General features: G+C 35.8%; 1 protein-coding gene across 4 annotated transcripts; it reads left to right on the forward strand.

Moving 5' to 3' along the window:
• Positions 1–6,492: 6,492 nt before the first annotated feature.
• Positions 6,493–18,894, forward strand: LOC108831895 (probable disease resistance protein At5g47260). Of its 4 annotated transcripts, XM_056987480.1 has the most exons (9): positions 6,496–6,779; positions 7,267–7,297; positions 7,403–9,908; positions 10,038–10,264; positions 11,004–11,257; positions 17,729–17,864; positions 17,960–18,093; positions 18,189–18,312; positions 18,408–18,894. In XM_056987480.1, the coding sequence occupies exons 3-9, from the start codon at positions 7,447–7,449 to the stop codon at positions 18,791–18,793; spliced, it is 3,723 nt and encodes a 1,240-aa protein (XP_056843460.1). In that variant the 5' UTR covers positions 6,496–6,779; positions 7,267–7,297; positions 7,403–7,446; the 3' UTR covers positions 18,794–18,894. The 4 variants fall into 4 exon arrangements, 3 of the variants coding, with proteins under 3 accessions (XP_056843461.1, XP_056843460.1, XP_056843459.1); XM_056987479.1 differs by lacking the exon at positions 7,267–7,297; XR_008934890.1 differs by lacking the exons at positions 7,267–7,297; positions 17,729–17,864; positions 18,408–18,894 and having other exon boundaries at positions 6,494–6,779.
• Positions 18,895–19,170: the final 276 nt, after the last annotated feature.

Consider the following 19,170-nt stretch of genomic DNA (forward strand, 5'->3'; position numbering starts at 1 on the left):
ACTCTTGATCTGATCCAACCTACTTAGCATCTCCTTCAAATTTTCAGTTTCTAAAGAAGCAAAAAGACAATAGAAGAACACAAAGGTTTGTTTGAGATTCAACAAGGCACAATGAAAACAGAGGAAAAACAGAGGAAGTGAAAGTGGCTGCTGCACAGGAACTAGGGCATTACGAGTAGCAGATTCATGCGGCACATGTGATGATGATGAAGAAGCGTCTCTCTGGGCGTTTTGAGTATGAGCCACTAACAAGGAAACAAACGCCAACTTCGACTTTATCATGATACTGAAACTTGTATGCCAAGTAAAGTTAGGTTTTCTATTTTGCGTACTTGATGCATCGCCCTGAATGTTATCTGCTACGAAGGAAGCTGGAAACGTGCGTTCTAGACTACCCCAAACTACAAAAAAAAAAAAGATTCAGTTTACTGAAGGTGTTGCATCGGACCCATTAAAAGTGATTCGATGAAAAGGAATGTACTTACCTATGTTGGTCATAGGAGATTCGATTTGAAACTTATCCAGTAGATAACTCGCAGTTTCGTCCTTGCTCTTGTGGTCGTCTATGCATTCCGTTACTCTGCGAAAGACCTGAAACAGAGCAGAAGAAAGAAGAAAGAGACTGTTTTGATCAATCTTAGGAATTGGATTCATGATTTCTTAGAGATTCTTGGATCGATCAAATCTTACGAAGTAGCAGTACTCCTGCACACTCTTACAACCGCCAGGAAAAACAGCCATTTTCTGAAACTTTCAAAGATCAGTGACGTTCTTGGAGAAGAAAGAAAGAGAGAGAGAGAGAGAGAGAGAGAGAGAGAGAGAGAGAGAGAGAGAGAGAGAGAGAGAGAGAGAGAGAGAGAGAGAGAGAGCGTGAGTAACGATTCGTTTGTTATCAAAGAAGATGAAAAACTGTAGCCAATGTGATTAATAATGCTCTGAAACTTGGTGAAAGGGGTTTAACGGAAACGAGATGGAGAGATTAGTTTGCTTGTTTGATTGATTATTAATCTGTTAGACTGTTATTTTGAGCCTCTTAAAATATTTCATTAAACCTAGCGTAAATAGCAAGAATGTGACTTTTATCTTCGGAAATTTAAATGGTGGAAGGAGAGGTTGAGTTAATGACTACTGCATGATCAGATTGCAACTCCCAACGTTAGCTTCTTCGTTTTATTTAATTTTATACGATTAAAAGTAAATAAGTGATCCATTCTATCAGGTTGAGAAAATCATTGCATGCGTCGTATCTCTACGAGTTGATTCGATAATTAAAGATAATAAAGATTCTTGTTCAACACAATCATCAGTATACCTTTTTCAATATTGCATAAACAAGCATATAACATATGAGGTGTATTTTGCTCTTTTCTGCGGTTGAAACGGTTTTGTTTGGAATACGGTTGGTTTTGGAGATAAGGTACGACGTATTTGACGACATCAGGAATTGACATTTGGAGGTGTTCGCCTCCTACACTCACAAAGTTCACTTTTCCAGCATCCTCCAATGTTTTCAAACCGATCCAATCCTCTGTGTAGAGCTTTGTCCGTTGAGCAGGGAGAAGATTTTCGGAATCACCATCCGAGTAAAACCCGAACCAAAGTTGAATCATTTGGAACGATGATCGTATCGTTTTCAAACTTTAAAACAAAACAGAATCATCATGTGAGGATTCGATTAGTTACTTTGGTTTGGTCTCTGATTGTTAAGCTTCGGTAGATACTTGCAATTTTCCAGGTACTCTGTCATATCCTGAGAAATGAAGACCACATATAAGTCCAATATAAATTTTTATTCAAGAAAAAAATAAGTTCTTTTTCTTATAAAACCACTAGGAGCAATATGATCCTGCATATTCATTAATTAGAAAGATTTTAATTAACAGCTGATTAAGATCGTTAATCTTGGTTGCTAGATAGATAGATAGAGATATATATTTACCTAATTGGGTATATAGCATCTACTACTTCACAAACCAATCCAAACTTTATCCCAAAAAGACAAAAAAAAACAACTCAGAACTGTCATTGATTGAATAAAATCAAGGGAAAACATTTTAAAAACGAGATTAAAGGAAAATCAGAAAAGATTACATCACACATAGGAGGAGAGGAGACTCCAGCGTGAGGACCTTCTAAAGAGCTGGAGGTCCACCATCACAGAACTTAATCAAACCTCTAGCCACTAGGTCCCCCTGTTTCATCACTCATCATCATTATCAATCATCCAGAAAATAAAACGGGTAACGATAAAAAAATTGCCTTTCTTGGGACTCAAGAAAGTATCAAGCACCTGAGATTGTCCAACAATGTTGTATCATTGACTCAACTCTTTTCCTTCACAGTCTCACACGCTATACCCGCTTGTTTCATAAGTGGCATAGACCATGAATCATGTGCTCCATTTCCAACTACTATGGATTTAAAAGATTTTTTTTTTTGGCTCAAACCATATTCATAATCATATAACAGAAGCAAAGAAAGATAGAGCGTTGTGTGGATTTACAGGAAAAACAGGAGAGCCAGAGGTTAGTGAGAAGAGTGAAGTCAGCTTTGTCCCCGTCAGAACACCTGAACATGCAGCTAACATTCCATGAAGAAATATAAACGGAACTAAAACCGACTTGAACCAATGCTAAGATCGTAATGTGGTTGGGAGTTGAACTGAACTGAAGTTGGGACTCCCAACCACATTACGCTCTTTCATTTCATTAAGACCAGGAACACTTCCAGGCTTTACGACACCTATTTGAGTAATAACTGACTCTCCATGAGTCTCTCTTAGGTTGATAGGATCTGAATAGGAAACAATTCCACCCCAAGGAGAAGCAGAACCCACTGATCTCAAAGAAGTAGAAATCTTTGGAGCTAAAGCTTCTGCTTGTGCTACCATCTGTTCTTCCTTTTGAATTTCTAGCAATTAGTTTGGTTTAAAGCCAGGGGCAGGCTTTCAAGCACGTCCTGGTTGCGTTCGTGTGTTTTGCAGAGAAGACTCATTCACACCAGATTATCCCCTGACTGAAATAGCTTCAGAACTCATTAGTACATTACTCGAAGGTGCAGTTGGGGAGTTCCGGAAGAGGTTAGTATCATTGTCTATCGAAGTGTCAGCTGGAATTTATATTATTACCCTTTATCTCAGAATCATCAGCATTTCCTATTTTAGGTTGCTTTGCCTCCTGCAAAGAAGACTTAGAAGCTGCCTTAACCGGCTCAGTAGACTGCTTGTTACCCCATTGCTTCTTGGACTTCTTTTCAGAAGTCTTCCGTCCTCCAGAAACTTCATTACTTTTAACTTCTGTTGAAGCATACACATTACTTGTCTCTTCCTGTCCAGCATACACATCTTTAGTCCAGTAACTTACTGTCACTTGTTTCAGGAATGGGGCTTTCATTGTTTGGAAAGCTCACAGGTCCTTCCATACCAAGTGTAGTATGCTAGGCAAGAGATCAGACTTTTCTGAGTGCAAACTGTTCATGTAATCCTTAGGAATTGTTCTTTAATAGTCTGTCTCTTAAATCTTTTTTATGGTATCATCGATTTAATCTGCAGGAACTTCTCCTCAGCTCATCCTAGGGTCAACATTACCAAATAGCTGGTGTTGAAGGTGCAGAGGATGGAAAACAGGAAGCGGCATCTGCTGATTGACCTGTGTCATATCCTTTGATTATTGCAGCCTAAGAGCATCAAAAGTTTGCTGCAACTTTCCATAAGATGGCTCTCCAAACTGTTATTGAGGATGCTGCTGGTCAGCAAGAACCTGAGAAAAAACTGTTGTTGCTGTCGTAACAACTTCTGTTGCTCTTCTCGTTTTCGTTGTTGCTTAAGGAAAATCATATTTTCAAACACTGGACGCTGTTGCTGTGAAGAAACGGGTGTCTGAGCATTCATTTGCAACAAAAGCTGTTGAGAGAGTCCAGAGACGAGTATCATATCAGGGGGTAAAATGCCAGCTGGATTATTTTCAATAGGTATACCAAGTAAACCTGCCAAAGGTGAGTTCTGCTCTGGCTGCCTTTGCTGTTGGACCCCAAAGGAAGTCTTTGGAAACTTCTCGCATGGTGCAAATCATCTTTTTGATTGGAATGCGACAAAGTGGCCTTACTTGCCAGTTGTAACATTCTTTGTTACTTTGTGATCCTACTTAGGATCATCCTTCTTCGGTTTTCTCAGACACTCACTCTCTGTGTAGTTGTTCTTTTTGCAGAAACCACACCATTTTTTGCCTCTCCGGCACTTTGAATTGTCTTGTGTAAAACCAGAATTTCTCTGTTTAACACAAATATCGTTTGTTCCTTCATTTGTGTTTTTTTCTCTTGCAACCAGCATTGCTTCATGATCTTCAAAATCCCGATCAGCTCTGCCATTTTTTTTGAAGTCAAATTGCTTGTTTGCTCCAATACACTGGTTATGCTATCGAACTTGGTTGGGAGAGAGATGAGTATCATTTGTATGAGTTGGATGTCAGTCTTCTTTTCTCCATGATAAGTTAATTGATTTGCCAAAGAAGTGATTCTAATCAGCAGTGATTAAGGTAGGTTCAGTATGATTAAAGTAAATAAACAGGGTGAATAAGGCAGTTGTTCAGATGGTTGAATAGATGTTTGTAAACAATAATGAGAAAGCGTTAAGACTTAGGATTTCTATTTAGGTAATCAGGATTATAATAACATAGAGACTAAATTGCATGAAGGATATCTGAGAGCTCAACTTAAGCAACAATTTTGTGTTGTCCAGACCATAAGAAGCATATTGGGATGACCATCCCAATAATGGAGAGAGATCTTTACCCACGTGAGAAAGTGGGTAAAGTTCGTCGTCTCTTCAAGATGATGTTCAATGAGGTATTAGTTGATGTTGAAGCGAGAACTACTACACGTGTGGATCATGACGTTAGGAAGATGCTTAAGCAGCAGAATGTGTGTCAACACCGAAGACATGGTTGGAGAAGTTCTTGGTATCATGGTTGGTGACGAGTTTGACTACAAGGCAGAGATGAGCGTTGTTGGTCTACACTTTGGGCTGATAAGTGGGATCGATTATCAGGAAATGGGACCATAATTGATTTTGGCGACAAGCATTCGTCAGAAGGAAGGCAGTATAATAATGTTTTCAAGGGTGACAAGGTGCTTTACTCTGTGGTAGGAAAATTTTTGTTGAAAGGTAACAAAGTGCTTGTGAATAGCATGAAACACAAAACTACGGTTAGAGTCATTCGTGCACTAAACATGCACTATTCATAAGATGCTAGCTTCTAAGTTTAGTGCTTTTATAGTTGTCCAAGTGTTTTTGAGAGGCTTGTTTTCTAAGCTAGATAATTTCAAACCACTTGTACGATTTTTATAATTACACTAGGATTATAATGGATATTCATAGAAACCCAATCAACATTTAGCCACAAGATTATTTACCTAATCAACATGTCAAATTATGTAACAACCCTTGTCACTTTCATTGTTCCATGTACATAGCTTGACTGGATCTTTAGAAATTACAAACAATGATAAAGGAATATAAAATCTGTTAGTTAAATGTCACAAGAAACTAGATAAATGCTAGCAACTCACGCATAAGAAGATATATATTGGTCTTAGAGACTTAGACTATTAATAACAATACATTTAACAATGCAATTTATACATAAATAATATTCAAAACTATTTAGTAAAGAAAAAAAATCAAAACCAAAACTAGACCTCCATAAAAAATACACTATATAAACCTTACATATACCAATAGCGACTGTGCAATAACATCTCTAATCCGTATCATGTTCCACTGTAGACCGCATTACTTTATAGAATCTGACAATAACATCACATGTAGTTTGTCGATCGACTTTATCTCAACACATACTGAAACTAGCAACGTGAACATACACTTGACTACTCGTGTCTGACCAATTAGAGATTAGTTGTGTGTTTATGTCATATAAGTTTTATCTACTTTTACTATATTTCTGTAAATTACTTTTCACATTATGTATTTCTCTAGTTATATTTATAAACTATTTCTTTATTTTAACATCATTAAATATATTAATAACAACATCTGTTTCCAAACAATAACATAATCAAAATTGCAAATCTAAAAGTGCGACTTAATTAGTTCAACTTAGAATTACTTTGTAATTGATTCAGTTACACCAAAATTTACAATTATACAAAGTCTTACAAAGTTTTCGGAAGTCATAGAGAAATAGATTCAAATTTTATAGTTCGGGTCTGGATGGTCCGCGATATAGTTCTGATTAAGTTGTAATTATGCAAATTTTTATTCGTTCTGTAGTTCTCTAATAATTTTTCTGACTTGAATAAAAATTTATTTATTTAACATTTTAGGCAGGAGTATCTCATAATTTTTTTTGTCGGGGAGCAATTGATTCAAAGTAATTATGTATTGGGATAGCGATTGGTAAATATATATCAGCCGTTTATTGCTTATCTCGTGAGAGACTTGATATCCCTATTTCTTTCCTTTTTCTTTGTCAAAAACTTGAGACGTTTTCAAATTTTGACTCATGGATTGTTAATTTGTTATATTCGATAATGCTACTTCTTCTTCTTTTGTGGACTGATAAAAAAGCCAACTGTTACGAGCCAAACCTGTCAAGATCCTGCACAAAAATTTTCTTCCTCTCAAACCTTGAGAACAGTTAGCAACGCACTATTGGGGCGGATTTTTTTTAAAGAGTGAAGTTAAAAATCTCTCTCCTACAGGAGATCTGCAATTGGTGGCTGATCTACAAAGCTATAGTCTCTTGCTTTCAAGCCAAATATGGGTAATATTTTCTTCTTTCTAATTTGTCTCACCTCTTTCAATTTATAGTTCGATTAGTTTTTTAAAATAATTAAAGAGAGGGCTTGGGTTTTCTATTCGATCTCTCTGATTCATACCAGTTTCTTGACTTCCTTAACAAAAGTAATTAATGAGACTGGTTTGCAAATTGCAATGATTTGAAACATGTGTTGGCCATAAATCCACTTATGCATATCAAACCAATATTTAAAAAAAAAAAAAATACAGTTCCTCTATGGATAGATTTTAAATCCACGAATGCATACCAAAAGATTGAGCATATTAAATACAGATTATACTGTTATTTTTCAATAATTTTTTGTGTTCAGTCTTCTCTCTCTATTCTTAGTTCAGTCTTCTTCGGATCAGTGATCCTCTTGTCCACCACCAAAACCTTATTATATTTGTACTATAACTGTTATCCAGATTTGCATTCAATCGCTGATTAATTTGCTATAATATTTCAATAGATCAAGGCTCGAGCCAAAGAAAAACAGAACGGTAACATGTAGCAAAGATTTGAAACTCTCTATAAACACACAATTTTAAAATGTGTGCAAATATCTTATTAGTTTCTTTTTTGTTTTGGTTTCTTGTATTGAAAAGAGGAGTATTCACAGAAACTGGAGAAAAATCTGGAGGATTTGGAGATGGAAGTGGAAACTCTCAATTCAATGATAAATGAGTTGTTGAGAAGGGTGTCAAAAGAAAAGGACAGAGGTGTACAAACGGTACCCGAAGTGGAAGAATGGATTTCAAGGGCGGAAGAGACCGAATCGAAGGCCAGTGGTCTCCTCGATGAAAGTATTTCAGGATGTCACGATTTATCTACCTATGATGATTGTTCGAGGATATCTGAATCGACCCGTCGTTATAGCGAGATGGTGTCTACGACGTTGAACGAAGCTAAAGATGTGAGATCCAAGGGAGTATTTAAAGTAATAGTTGAGAGAACAACTCCCTTGTCTTACGTCAAAAACATGCTCCCGCTTCACCCAATTGTTTCTCGAAAAATGTTGCTCGAAAAGGCGTGGGAATGCCTTATGGGGAATGGATGTGGGAGTTTGGGTTTTTATGGTGTAGCTGGAGTCGGGAAAACCACCCTTCTTACTCAGCTTAAAAATAAGTTGACAGAAGATGGAGATGCATCTAGTCTTGTGATCTTTGTTCCTGTGGGGCCTGAAGAAGAGGTCGAGGAGGGTATTCAACATGAAATCTGGAAAAGATTAGGCTTGTCCATGGGACAAATTGATAAAGAGGAGAAAGCATCAGAAATATTTGAGATCTTAAGTGTGAAGAGATTTGTGTTGTTGTTGGATGGCATACATAGGAAAGTGGATCTTAAAGAAATTGGAGTTCCATTTCCGAGCAGCAATAACGGATGCAAAATTGTGTTCACCACTCGTTCTCGGGAAACATGTAGAGGCATGAGGACTGATACCGAAGTCGAAGTTGAATGTTTGAGTCCAGAAGAAGCATGGGATTTTTTTCAGGTGATTGTTGGAGAAGCTACGTTGAAAAGTCATCCGGACATACCCCAGCTGGCAAGAATAGTTTGTGGGAAATGCGGTGGTTTGCCTGTTGCTCTCTGTCTCATCGGCGAGACCATGTCACGCAAAACGACTGTACGAGAATGGCATCATGCAATTAGTGTTTTGGTTTCATCTACCACAGAAGATGAGCTTCTTCCCAATTTGAAGTTTACGTACGATAACCTGCATGGTGAGAGTATCAGGTCGTGCTTCTTGTATTGTGCTATGTTTCCGAGAAGTTGTGATATAAGTAAAAAGGAGCTGGTAGACTGTTGGATAGCCGAGGGAATGATTGAAGAAGAAGAAGACAGAGAGATAGCTGAGATCAAGGGGTATGAAATGATTGCTGATTTGGTTATGATGAGATTGTTGATTGATGATGAATCTGGATATGGTGTAACAATGAATGGCATTGTTCGTGAAATGGCCTTGTGGATAGCCTCTGAGTGCGGGAGGCAGAAAGAAAAATTTGTGGTCGTAGGAGGTATGGGAATTCATCAGATGCCAGAGGTGAATGATTTGAGTAAAGTTAGAAGGATGTCAGTAACATCTACTCAGGTTAATACCATATCTAACTCTCCTAACTGTCTTCATCTTACGACCTTCTTCCTCCAAGAAAACAGCTTAACATGGATCTCGCATGATTTCTTTCGGTGGATGACCAGCCTTGTGGTTTTGAACCTATCGCGCAACAGAGAACTTGATGAGTTGCCGGAACAAGTTTCAAGTCTGGTGTCGCTGAGGCTTCTCAACTTATCAAGGACAAAGATAAGTCGGTTACCGCTCGGTCTGAAAAGGCTTAAAAGGTTGATACACTTGGATTTGGAGTACACATCTCTTCTCCGAGAGGTTGAAGTGATTGGTTATTTACTGAATCTACAAGTGCTACGTTTATTACGGTCTGTTCCTATGGATCTCAGCTTAATGGAGGATATACAGCTTCTGAAGAGTCTGAAAGAGTTGAGTCTAACCGTGAGAGGAGTTGATGTTTTGAAGCGGTTACAAACTATCGACCAGTTAGCAAGTTGTATCCGACATTTACATCTCACAGGGATTACAATAAAAGATGGAGGAACACTACTGCTGAACTCTATGTTGAGCCTTCGCGAACTTGATATTCGGATGTGTGATACCCCGGAGACCATACATTTTGGCAACATTCAGAAGATTCCAAATTTACTGAACATACGCAGAGTGGCTCTTTCTTGGTGCACAGGTCTCAGGGACTTGACATGGTTGCTATTAGCCCCGAATCTTAGCGAACTAAGGGTACATGAATGTCAGCAAATAGAACATATAATAAACAAAGAGAAAGCCACGGGTGGTATGAGCGAGCAGCCCTTCCGAAATCTAACTAGGCTAGGCCTAGATAGTTTACCTCGACTGGAGAGCATCTACTGGACTCCTCTACCCTTCCCAGTTCTGAAATATCTTTACATAAGAGGTTGTCCAAAGCTGAGAAGACTTCCATTTAGCACTAAAGGGCATCAAGTGCGATCGGATATTTACCAAGAATGGATCAAAGGAGTTGAATGGGAGGATCAAGCTACGAAGCAACATCTCTCCAATTATGATGACAGGTCTCTTCTTCTCTAAACACTTTTATTGTTTTTTTTTTCTCACTCTTATTCGTTGCTGAAACTGAAAAGCAGTTGTGATTTGATCTTGCACTGGTGATACTCCGTGTTAATTGTTGTAAGCGGGTGCAGGGATTTTCCGAAGATTCCCGAAGAGCAGAAGATGGATGGTTTGGCATCTGAGTCACATCCAATCGAAGAGATAGTCCTGGTAGAGACTTTAGGAAGCGGAAAAGGTACCACTACAAACAGCATCACCGAAGAGGTTCAGTCGGGAACACACGCTACTGTAGAACACACCCAAACATACAGATATTTAACGCCAGATTGCATGATCAGCAATAGGATTGACAATCGTGGTACGTTTTTTAACATAATTAAGGATTGATTGTTTTTTCTTCTTTTTGCTAACATTGAGAAAGCAGCATTTGTAAATGGTAAATACTAGGAGTGTTCATGCTTTCTGCGCAAAAATATAAGTTTTAAATATAATTTTTTTTTCATTTGGAACATTATTATTTACTGTAGGTTCGGAAAGAAATAAAATGATGTATTTCCTGTAGCTTTATTCCTTTTAATTTTGTTTAACAATCTTACTTTGATTTTTATTTGAATTTCAGTAGAATTAAGATTATATTTTATAAAATAACTTTTTAATTTATATTAGATTTCATTATTATTATTTTTAAAGATTTCTTGTATCGCCTAGTTTTTAAGTATGTCTATAGATATATAAAAATCCCTATAAAATAGTATAGTATTCATTCACCATGCAAGAAAACGATATAATATTCATTTACTGTTATAAAAATTGTAACAGTCATTTAGTTATGTGTTTTATTTTTATTTTTTTAATTTAGTTCTCAATTTTTTGTTAAAAGACTTTTTCGGATAACAACACAATATATATAGGAATTATCTTTTTATTTTAAAATATATTTTTAGATTTTGGATAAATCTTAATATTATTAATTTTAACCAATTATCTAATAAAAACCAATTATTTTAATAAAAAAACTTTTTTTGTTTTTGACTAATATATATATTTTATTCATTAAGAATATAAATAATAGTAATCTCTCTAATTTTTAATATTAGGTGTTGGACGAAAGGCAGTGCAGCCGAGCGGGGTGATAGTGACGCCAAGTCTAAAGAAGTTTTCATTAGTGGATCTTAAGACGGCGACAAAAAATTTCCGGCCGGAATCAATGATCGAAGAAGGTGGATTTGGACAAGTATTCAAAGGATGGTTGGAAGAGAAGACGTTAGCTCCGTCCAGGGCCGGCGTTGGAATACCAGTAGCCGTTAAGAAATCAAGCCCTGATAGTACTCAAGGTTTGCATGAATGGCAGGCAAGTACATATTTTCTTTTCCTTTTCATATATTTTTATTCAATTATTGAACTCGTTATAAGTTTTTAATATAGAAAATATAAATTGAAAATAGCATTTTTTATGTATATATAGGCGCGAATTAGGGAAAATAATCATTTCATATAAGGATGTATTTATGATAGAAATAACAAAACAAGTAGACTGGTCATTTTGTTTCTAATGACTGATATACTTATACATAAATGTAAATTAAGCCAATATATGGAAACCTTTTAGCTTGCTACTTGTCGTATAGTTGCTCAATATAATGATAACTTTGAAAACATATATTCAACAAATAATAGTCGAACAAATTATATGCTAGTATTAGTTCGGCATTAATTTAGGGTCTCCTTTTACAAATGTATCAGTTTAGGGTTATAAATGTCGATAACAAAAAAAGAAGACAAACGTATATAAAATATTTGAGCGGCATGTTATAAATGATTACTTGATATAATAATAATAAAAGAAATGATGTATTTTTAAAACATAAAACTTAAATAGTTGTACTGAAAGAGATTATGTTTAATCATTTACAGATAAATTTCATTGGGCCGGTCTCTTCCATTTTAATACATAAAAGAAGAAGTCAATGTAACATTATGCCAAAAAGTAGCGGAAGAAGAAGTCAAATAACTCTCACGTAACTGCATTAAATCAGGAAAAATACGTATATCATTTATGTCGATGCGTCAAAATTGTTTATTCTCAACTTTAATAAAAAAAATTAAGAACTGGTTATTAATTATTTATTATTCGGTTCTTAACCTTTTTCTATTCTTAAATTACGCTAAAAATCTCATTCTAAAAATTTCCATTAATCATGCTTTTATGTGCAGTGTGTACGGTCTTAGCTTGAAACTCGGTTATATGATATACTAGTGATATTCCGGCGCTGCGCGCCGGATTTGTATGTTTTTTTCTTACTTAAATTTATAGTTTATTATATGGTTTTAGTAAAAAAAATATGTAAAATGAAAATATGTAAAAAAAATAATATTTTCTGATCTTTTTATAATGATTAGTGACCGTAATATATTATTTTGTTTGAAGTTATTTAGTTCAAAGTAAAATAGCATAAGTAGTTGTTAATAATCGATTTAATAAAAATAGAATAAAAATTAATAGTCGTAAAAAAGTTTTTAGTTAGAATCTTAAATACTCGTGTCATAGACTGAGCTTTCTTTCAATAAATGTTTAAAAGTGTTAAACGTGAGAAAGTTGATTAACGCATGTAGAAGGACCATCTGAGAAAGGAGATGATGCATAAGAAAACTGCTACTTTAAAAGTAAGCAATCATTAACTCGTAAACTGAAATAAGAAATCGGTGTACTTCCCATTAATCAACAACATATCAACCCCAATATCTTTCTCCTTTCTTAACATTTCAAGCTTGCCAAAATTGTTGTAGCCTAGTTTGAACATCTCTACACTAATTTGTCTTTAACTCCGAGCAATGAAACTGGAAATTCGACAATGATTGAATTGGAAAAAGTAAAGGAAGTATCGTCCGAACTCTCACACCATCTATACATATATAATGAAACTGAGAAAGCATGAACTAAAGAACCATTCAATAGGAGATGGTGGGATGAATGTGATTTCTGGATTGATTATATGAATGATTACGTCGATTGCGTTAAAGAAGGAGAATTGCAGAGGCTATATTCTCCATCGTCAACATCAAATACAAAAAAATCCTATAAACCAATATTTTGAAACCCGACCCGGACACTGAATCAAATGATTTACCTAATCACTGGATCAGTAGATTAACCACAGATGAATTGCGGGTTAATAAATAAATTAGTTTTATCATATAATAATATATTAGCTATGAAAACAAATATATATATAAACTAAAGTTAAGAATTTTAAGTGTACATACAAAATATTAAGAAATAGTTTAGACTATTTTAAAAAGTTGTAACATAAGAATTATGACATCTAAAAAAAATCAAGACATTTTCAAATCCAAAACAAACCAGAATTAAAACATTATTGTAATAAATTATCAATAACAAAAATAAACTAACACCAGATCACATCAACTAATTTTGGTTTTCTCTAAATTTTAAAATTTACCAACAATTTTTTTCTAAATTTGTCATTTCATCATTTTTGGGATATTTTTCAGTAAGAGCATTCTCTAATTTATTATAATCAATCTCGCCATGTTTTTCTTCTTCAACAATCCAAACTAAACTAAAGTTAAGAATTTTAAGTGTACATACAAAATATTAAGAAATAGTTTAGACTATTTTAAAAAGTTGTAACATAAGAATTATGACATCTAAAAAAATCAAGACATTTTCCAATCCAAAATAAACCAGAATTAAAACATTATTGTAATAAATTATCAATAACAAAAATAAACTAACACCAGATCACATCAACTAATTTTGGTTTTCTCTAAATTTTAAAACTTACCAACAATTTTTTTCTAAATTTGTCACTTCATCATTTTTGGGATATTTTTCAGTAAGAGCATTCTCTAATTTATTATAATCAATCTCGCCATGTTTTTCTTCTTCAACAATCCAAACTCTATTTTGTAATTCATATGATCATATGATTTTTTTTTTGATCTGTAAATTAAAAATGCAATGATTTGTATTAAATTAAATAAAAAAACTATTTACTCACCTTTCTTGCCAAAGTAAATTGTAGTATAGGAGAATAATAAGTCTCATCGTGCTTCAGTCTGTTTTACGGACGTGCAGCTCAAGCACAATCATGACTCACTTTTTTTGCAAACATAAATTGTAATATAGAAGAAGAGGAAGACGATAATAAAACTGAAATTTCAAAATTTTAATTAGAAATTTAGAATATAGACGATAATTTCAAAATGTAACTTAAACTAAAAATAGTAAAAATAAAAATTATCTATTGGTTCAACCAGTGCTGCAATAAAACCCAAACTCAATTTCTATTGGATCACAGATTTATCAGTTCAATTACGGATCTAAGTCAGATTCAAAACACTCTTATAAATGCTTGAACATGTATAAAGAAAAGTTTAACCTCCACTCGCCCCATTTATTTGACAATTAATACCAAAATTCATTAAATTTAAGTTGAAAAAATATTTTAATTATTAAAAAGAAAAGTTTAACCTCCCCTCCCCTATTTATTTCACAATTAATACCAAAATTCATTAAATTTAAGTTGAGAAAATATTTTAATTATTAAAAAGAAAATGTCACATGGCATTTTTCTCCCCAAGGAGATAAAAAAGCCTACTTTATTAGTATAGATCTATATTAAATAACAGCTGTGAAAGATCAGGCCACTAATACTATTTATAATTATAGTAATAACTTATTAGTTATTAAGATATGGAAACAATAAACAAAAAATAAGTAAATCTTGACCTGGTTTTCGACGAGATATGAATAAATATCAATATGAAGATATACGAGCTTTGACCATTAACCTTTCAATTTTGTAAAATACTAAACAATAATATATTTCATTAAGTTTTTTTTTTTTGAAAGAATGTTAAATTTTATTCCTCAAAAAAACCTTTTTACAAATAGGTTGCTACCCATGATTGAACAAATAGTTTACTAAACAATTTTTCCCCTAACCAAACCAAAAAACGATCAAACTCTAGTTCCAAACCAGAGCTTTAGTCCATCCTCCATCCCTTTCACTCTCTTTGACTTCAATAAGCTCAGTTTGTTTCTAATACCCTTGTCAATCATCTTCTTTAAAACAATCACAGGAGCCAGCTTCTCACCATGTTTAACCCTATTCCTCTCTCGCCAAACTCCATACATAGCTGCGTGGAGAGCATAGCGGAGACAGAACAGCTTCTTTTGGTCCATATTCCTCCCCTCCGAAATCAACTGCATATTTTCAGCCCATGTACTTGTGAACGCACTTCCCATGATCCCCAACACAAGACTCCTCCACAGTTGAACTGAATATGAACATTCAAAGAAGAGATGGTTTCGACTTTCCCTTGCATTTTTACAGAGCACACATCCATCATCAACACCTAGATTCCAACTAGCAATTCTATCCATCGTGGAAAGCCTGTTTAGATTCGCTAGCCAGACCATGAACGCAAACTTTGGAGTTGCCTGAGAAAACCAAACACCTCGAGTCCAAACACACTTTTCTTTCTCACCTCTAGTGAGCTTCCAAGTTTCAGACGTTGAGAAGTCATTTCGAAAACCCGCCTCTCTCTTCCACATACTCTCATCCTCCACATCTTCAGTCATACTATCTTTCATAGCACTGAGCTTCTCTTCAATAGTATTAAGGATCTCTGTTCTGTGCCTCCTTCTTCTACGAGCTTTAAATACAGCTTCTTCAACCGTAGCTTCCTTACGGATGCCCAAGTCAATAAAACCTCTAGCACCCAACCGATCAAATAAGACTCCAATTTCACTCCAGTTGTCGAACCAAAAGGAAGTATGACGACCATTTCCTACTTCTTTTCGATAGAAACCTTTTGCAATCTCTCTTAGCTTAAGTAACTTCCTCCACATCCAAGAACCATTTTGAGACTTCACATTCACTTCCCAGAAACTTTTCTTTTTCATAAGATTTTCCTTTATCCATTTGCTCCATAATGACTTCCCATTAAGCAATCTCCATATCAGTTTCAAGCCACAAACCAAGTTCACTTCCTTAAGAGCTCGAATACCCAAACCACCTTCATCTTTTTGCTTGCACACTTCACACCATGCAACCTTTGCACCAGTGGTTTTGAGAATCGGACCTGACCAAAGAAAAGCCGCACAAAGCTGTTCTACCTCTTTCATACACTTGCTTGGTAACCTGAAAGCAGCAGACCAGAAATTCACAATACTCATAATCACTGCTTGTATCAACTGCAATCTTCCTGCATATGACAGAAACCTGCTTGTCCATGTATTTATTTTGCAGCGAATCTTTTCCACCAACAGTTGATAATCCTGCCTTCTCATGCTTTGGGTCATTAAAGGTAAGCCTAGATACCTCACAGGAAGAGTTCCTACTGCCAAAGGGAAGTTTAACAAGATTCTTGCCCTTTCCTCTGCTTTCACTCCTGCCATGTAGATTGTAGACTTCTCTATGCTTATTTTCAATCCAGACCAGACCGCAAATTCATCAAACACAGCAAGCGCACCTTCTATAGACTTCTTTGATCCCTCAACAAACACCATAAGATCATCTGCGAAGCACAGGTGGGTGAGAGACAAAGAGCTGCAACCAGGATGAAACTTGAACTTCTTTTCCACAACCGCCTTGTCTATCTTTAAGGACAAGATATTCATACAAAGAACAAAAAGGTACGGTGAGATTGGACAACCCTGCCGTAACCCTCTTTTGCTTTGAAAATATCCTGCAAGTTCCCCATTCACTTGCACAGAAAATGAAGGGCTTGTGATGCACAATCTTATCCAGTGAATAAACTTTTCAGGAAATCCTAAAGCTTCTAATCCTTTCAGAACAAATTCCCACTGAACAGAATCAAAAGCTTTAGAAATGTCAATTTTCATGACACACCTGGACGAGACTGTCTCCTTGTGATAGTCTTTTACTAACTCTGAAGCCAAGAGCACATTCTCCATTAACAACCTCCCTTTGATGAAAGCCGACTGGTTCTCACTGATGATATTAGGCAGCAGCTTCTTCAGTCTATTCGCAATAATTTTTGACACCACTTTGTAGATGACATTGCAGCACGCAATAGGCCTATAGTCTTTCATTTCCATAGAATCTGTCTTTTTAGGTACAAGAGCCAAGATCGTTGAGTTCACACCTTTTGGTAAGAAGCCAAACCTGAAGACCGATTGGATAGCTACCACGAAGTCCCTTCCAGTGATATCCCAAGACTGCTTAAAGAACTCACAGGAATAACCATCCGGCCCTGGAGACTTATTTGCAGGCATCGCAAATAACACTTTCTTGATATCTTCTGTAGTTACCTCAGCTTCAAGCATAATACAATCATCTAAGCTGCATCTGTACTCAAGAAGCTCTCGCAATTCATCCACTGTAGTGCCTTTGTATTCATCAGGACACATGTTTAAGAGGTTTGAGAAGAAACTCTCAGCTTCCTTCTTTATCTCCTTATGCTCTGAGACTGTACTTCCATCAACACATCTAACCTCTCGAATCATATTCTGCGCTTGACGTGACCTTATTGCGTTATAGAAAGCTTTGTTGTTGTGGTCTCCCACATCCAACCAATGAAGTTTTGATCGTTGCTTTAGAAAATCTTCTTCCAGACTTGCAACCTTCAACCAATTCTCATAAGCTATAGCTTCCTCTTGAACTGCTACTTCACTTGGGTCTTGAAGCGTTTTCTTCTGCTTATCACATAACACCTCATAAGTCTCTTTTGTACTTCATTAAGTTTTTCATAATAATTATCACTAATTTTTTTGAACCCAGTCATATGGGATGTAATTGTTAATGTGTATATATATATTGCAAAATTGCAGTGTGAAGTGAGATTTTTAGGGAAATTTCATCACCCAAATCTGGTCAAGCTCTTGGGTTATTGCTGGGAAGAAAATCAGTTCCTCTTGGTGTACGAGTATTTGCCTAAAGGAAGCCTTGAAAATCACCTCTTCTCAAGTCCAATATTACTCACACATTAATCACTTCATCTTACAAATCATCTTTCTTTCTTCATATAGTATATTTAAGATGTGCATGTAATGTTATTGCAGAAGGAGAGGCGTTAACATGGGATACACGTTTGAAAATTGCCATTGAAGCAGCTCAAGGACTTACTTTTTTACATAACTCCGAAAATAGTGTTATTTACAGAGACTTCAAGGCGTCAAACATTCTTCTTGATTCCGTACGGTGTCGTTGCTTGTCATCTCTATCTTTCACGTTTTCTGCATGCATGTTTCTATTTTAGTTAACACTTAACAGTTGTTTCGTTTCTTACAGAACTTCCACGCCAAGCTTTCTAACTTCGGTCTAGCGACAAATGCTCCGATTAATGGATCCTCCTACGTGACCACACGTGTCATGGGCACACATGGTTACGCAGCTCCCGAATACATGGCTACAGGTAAATAAAAAAACGGACAATTTTGTTTGGAAACACACATGTAACAACTCGTCGTTTCAATCTTGTATAACAATGTTTTTTTAATGTTGTTATAGGTCATTTATACGTGCGGAGTGATGTTTACGGATTTGGAGTGGTCCTCCTAGAGCTATTAACTGGTCTAAGAGTATTAGACCGAACCCGACCTTCTGCGCAACAGAACCTTGTCGAATGGGCTAAACCGGTTCTGACCCAGAAAAAGAAAATCCAGAAAATGATGGACCCACGGCTCGAGCACAAGTATCCAATTATGGCGGTGACTAGAACCGCTGCACTAATTCTACGGTGTCTCGAGGCTGACCCCAAGAACAGACCGCCCATGGACGATGTACTTAGAGAACTGGAAATCGTGAGGACTATCAGAGACGAACTAAAAGAAGAGAGGCGTAAACGTAGCGTTGGTGGGAACTTGATAAACCTTTTCCAAAGCTGTCGGTTTTAGAACTTGATAAACCTTTTTCAAAGAAAATTGCTTTAGATGACAAACAAGTGATATTTTCCTTGTGGATGTTGAGTATAAATAGATTCCAAGTGTTTAAGGTAGGTGTGGACATTTGGGACATACGGAAAAAGATGTCTACTTCCAGCTGTCCAATTGAATGTGGAAACAAATCCAACACATGAAGATTTATATGCTGAAGAACCTCAGGTTGAAATGGAAAAAAGTACCAGCTCAGTCTACTGTTGCGTCAAATCAATTGGTGTTACCAACTGAAAATTCAGAGTCGAACTTGGTTTCAGATGAAGAAACACGAGAAAAACTTACTGAACAGACTTTGGAATCTACTAAAGAAAGTGATGGGCCTAAGGATTTCTCTA

The sequence above is a fragment of the Raphanus sativus genome, chromosome 6 (genome assembly GCF_000801105.2).
Source record: "Raphanus sativus cultivar WK10039 chromosome 6, ASM80110v3, whole genome shotgun sequence".
NCBI classification, from domain to species: domain Eukaryota; kingdom Viridiplantae; phylum Streptophyta; class Magnoliopsida; order Brassicales; family Brassicaceae; genus Raphanus; species Raphanus sativus.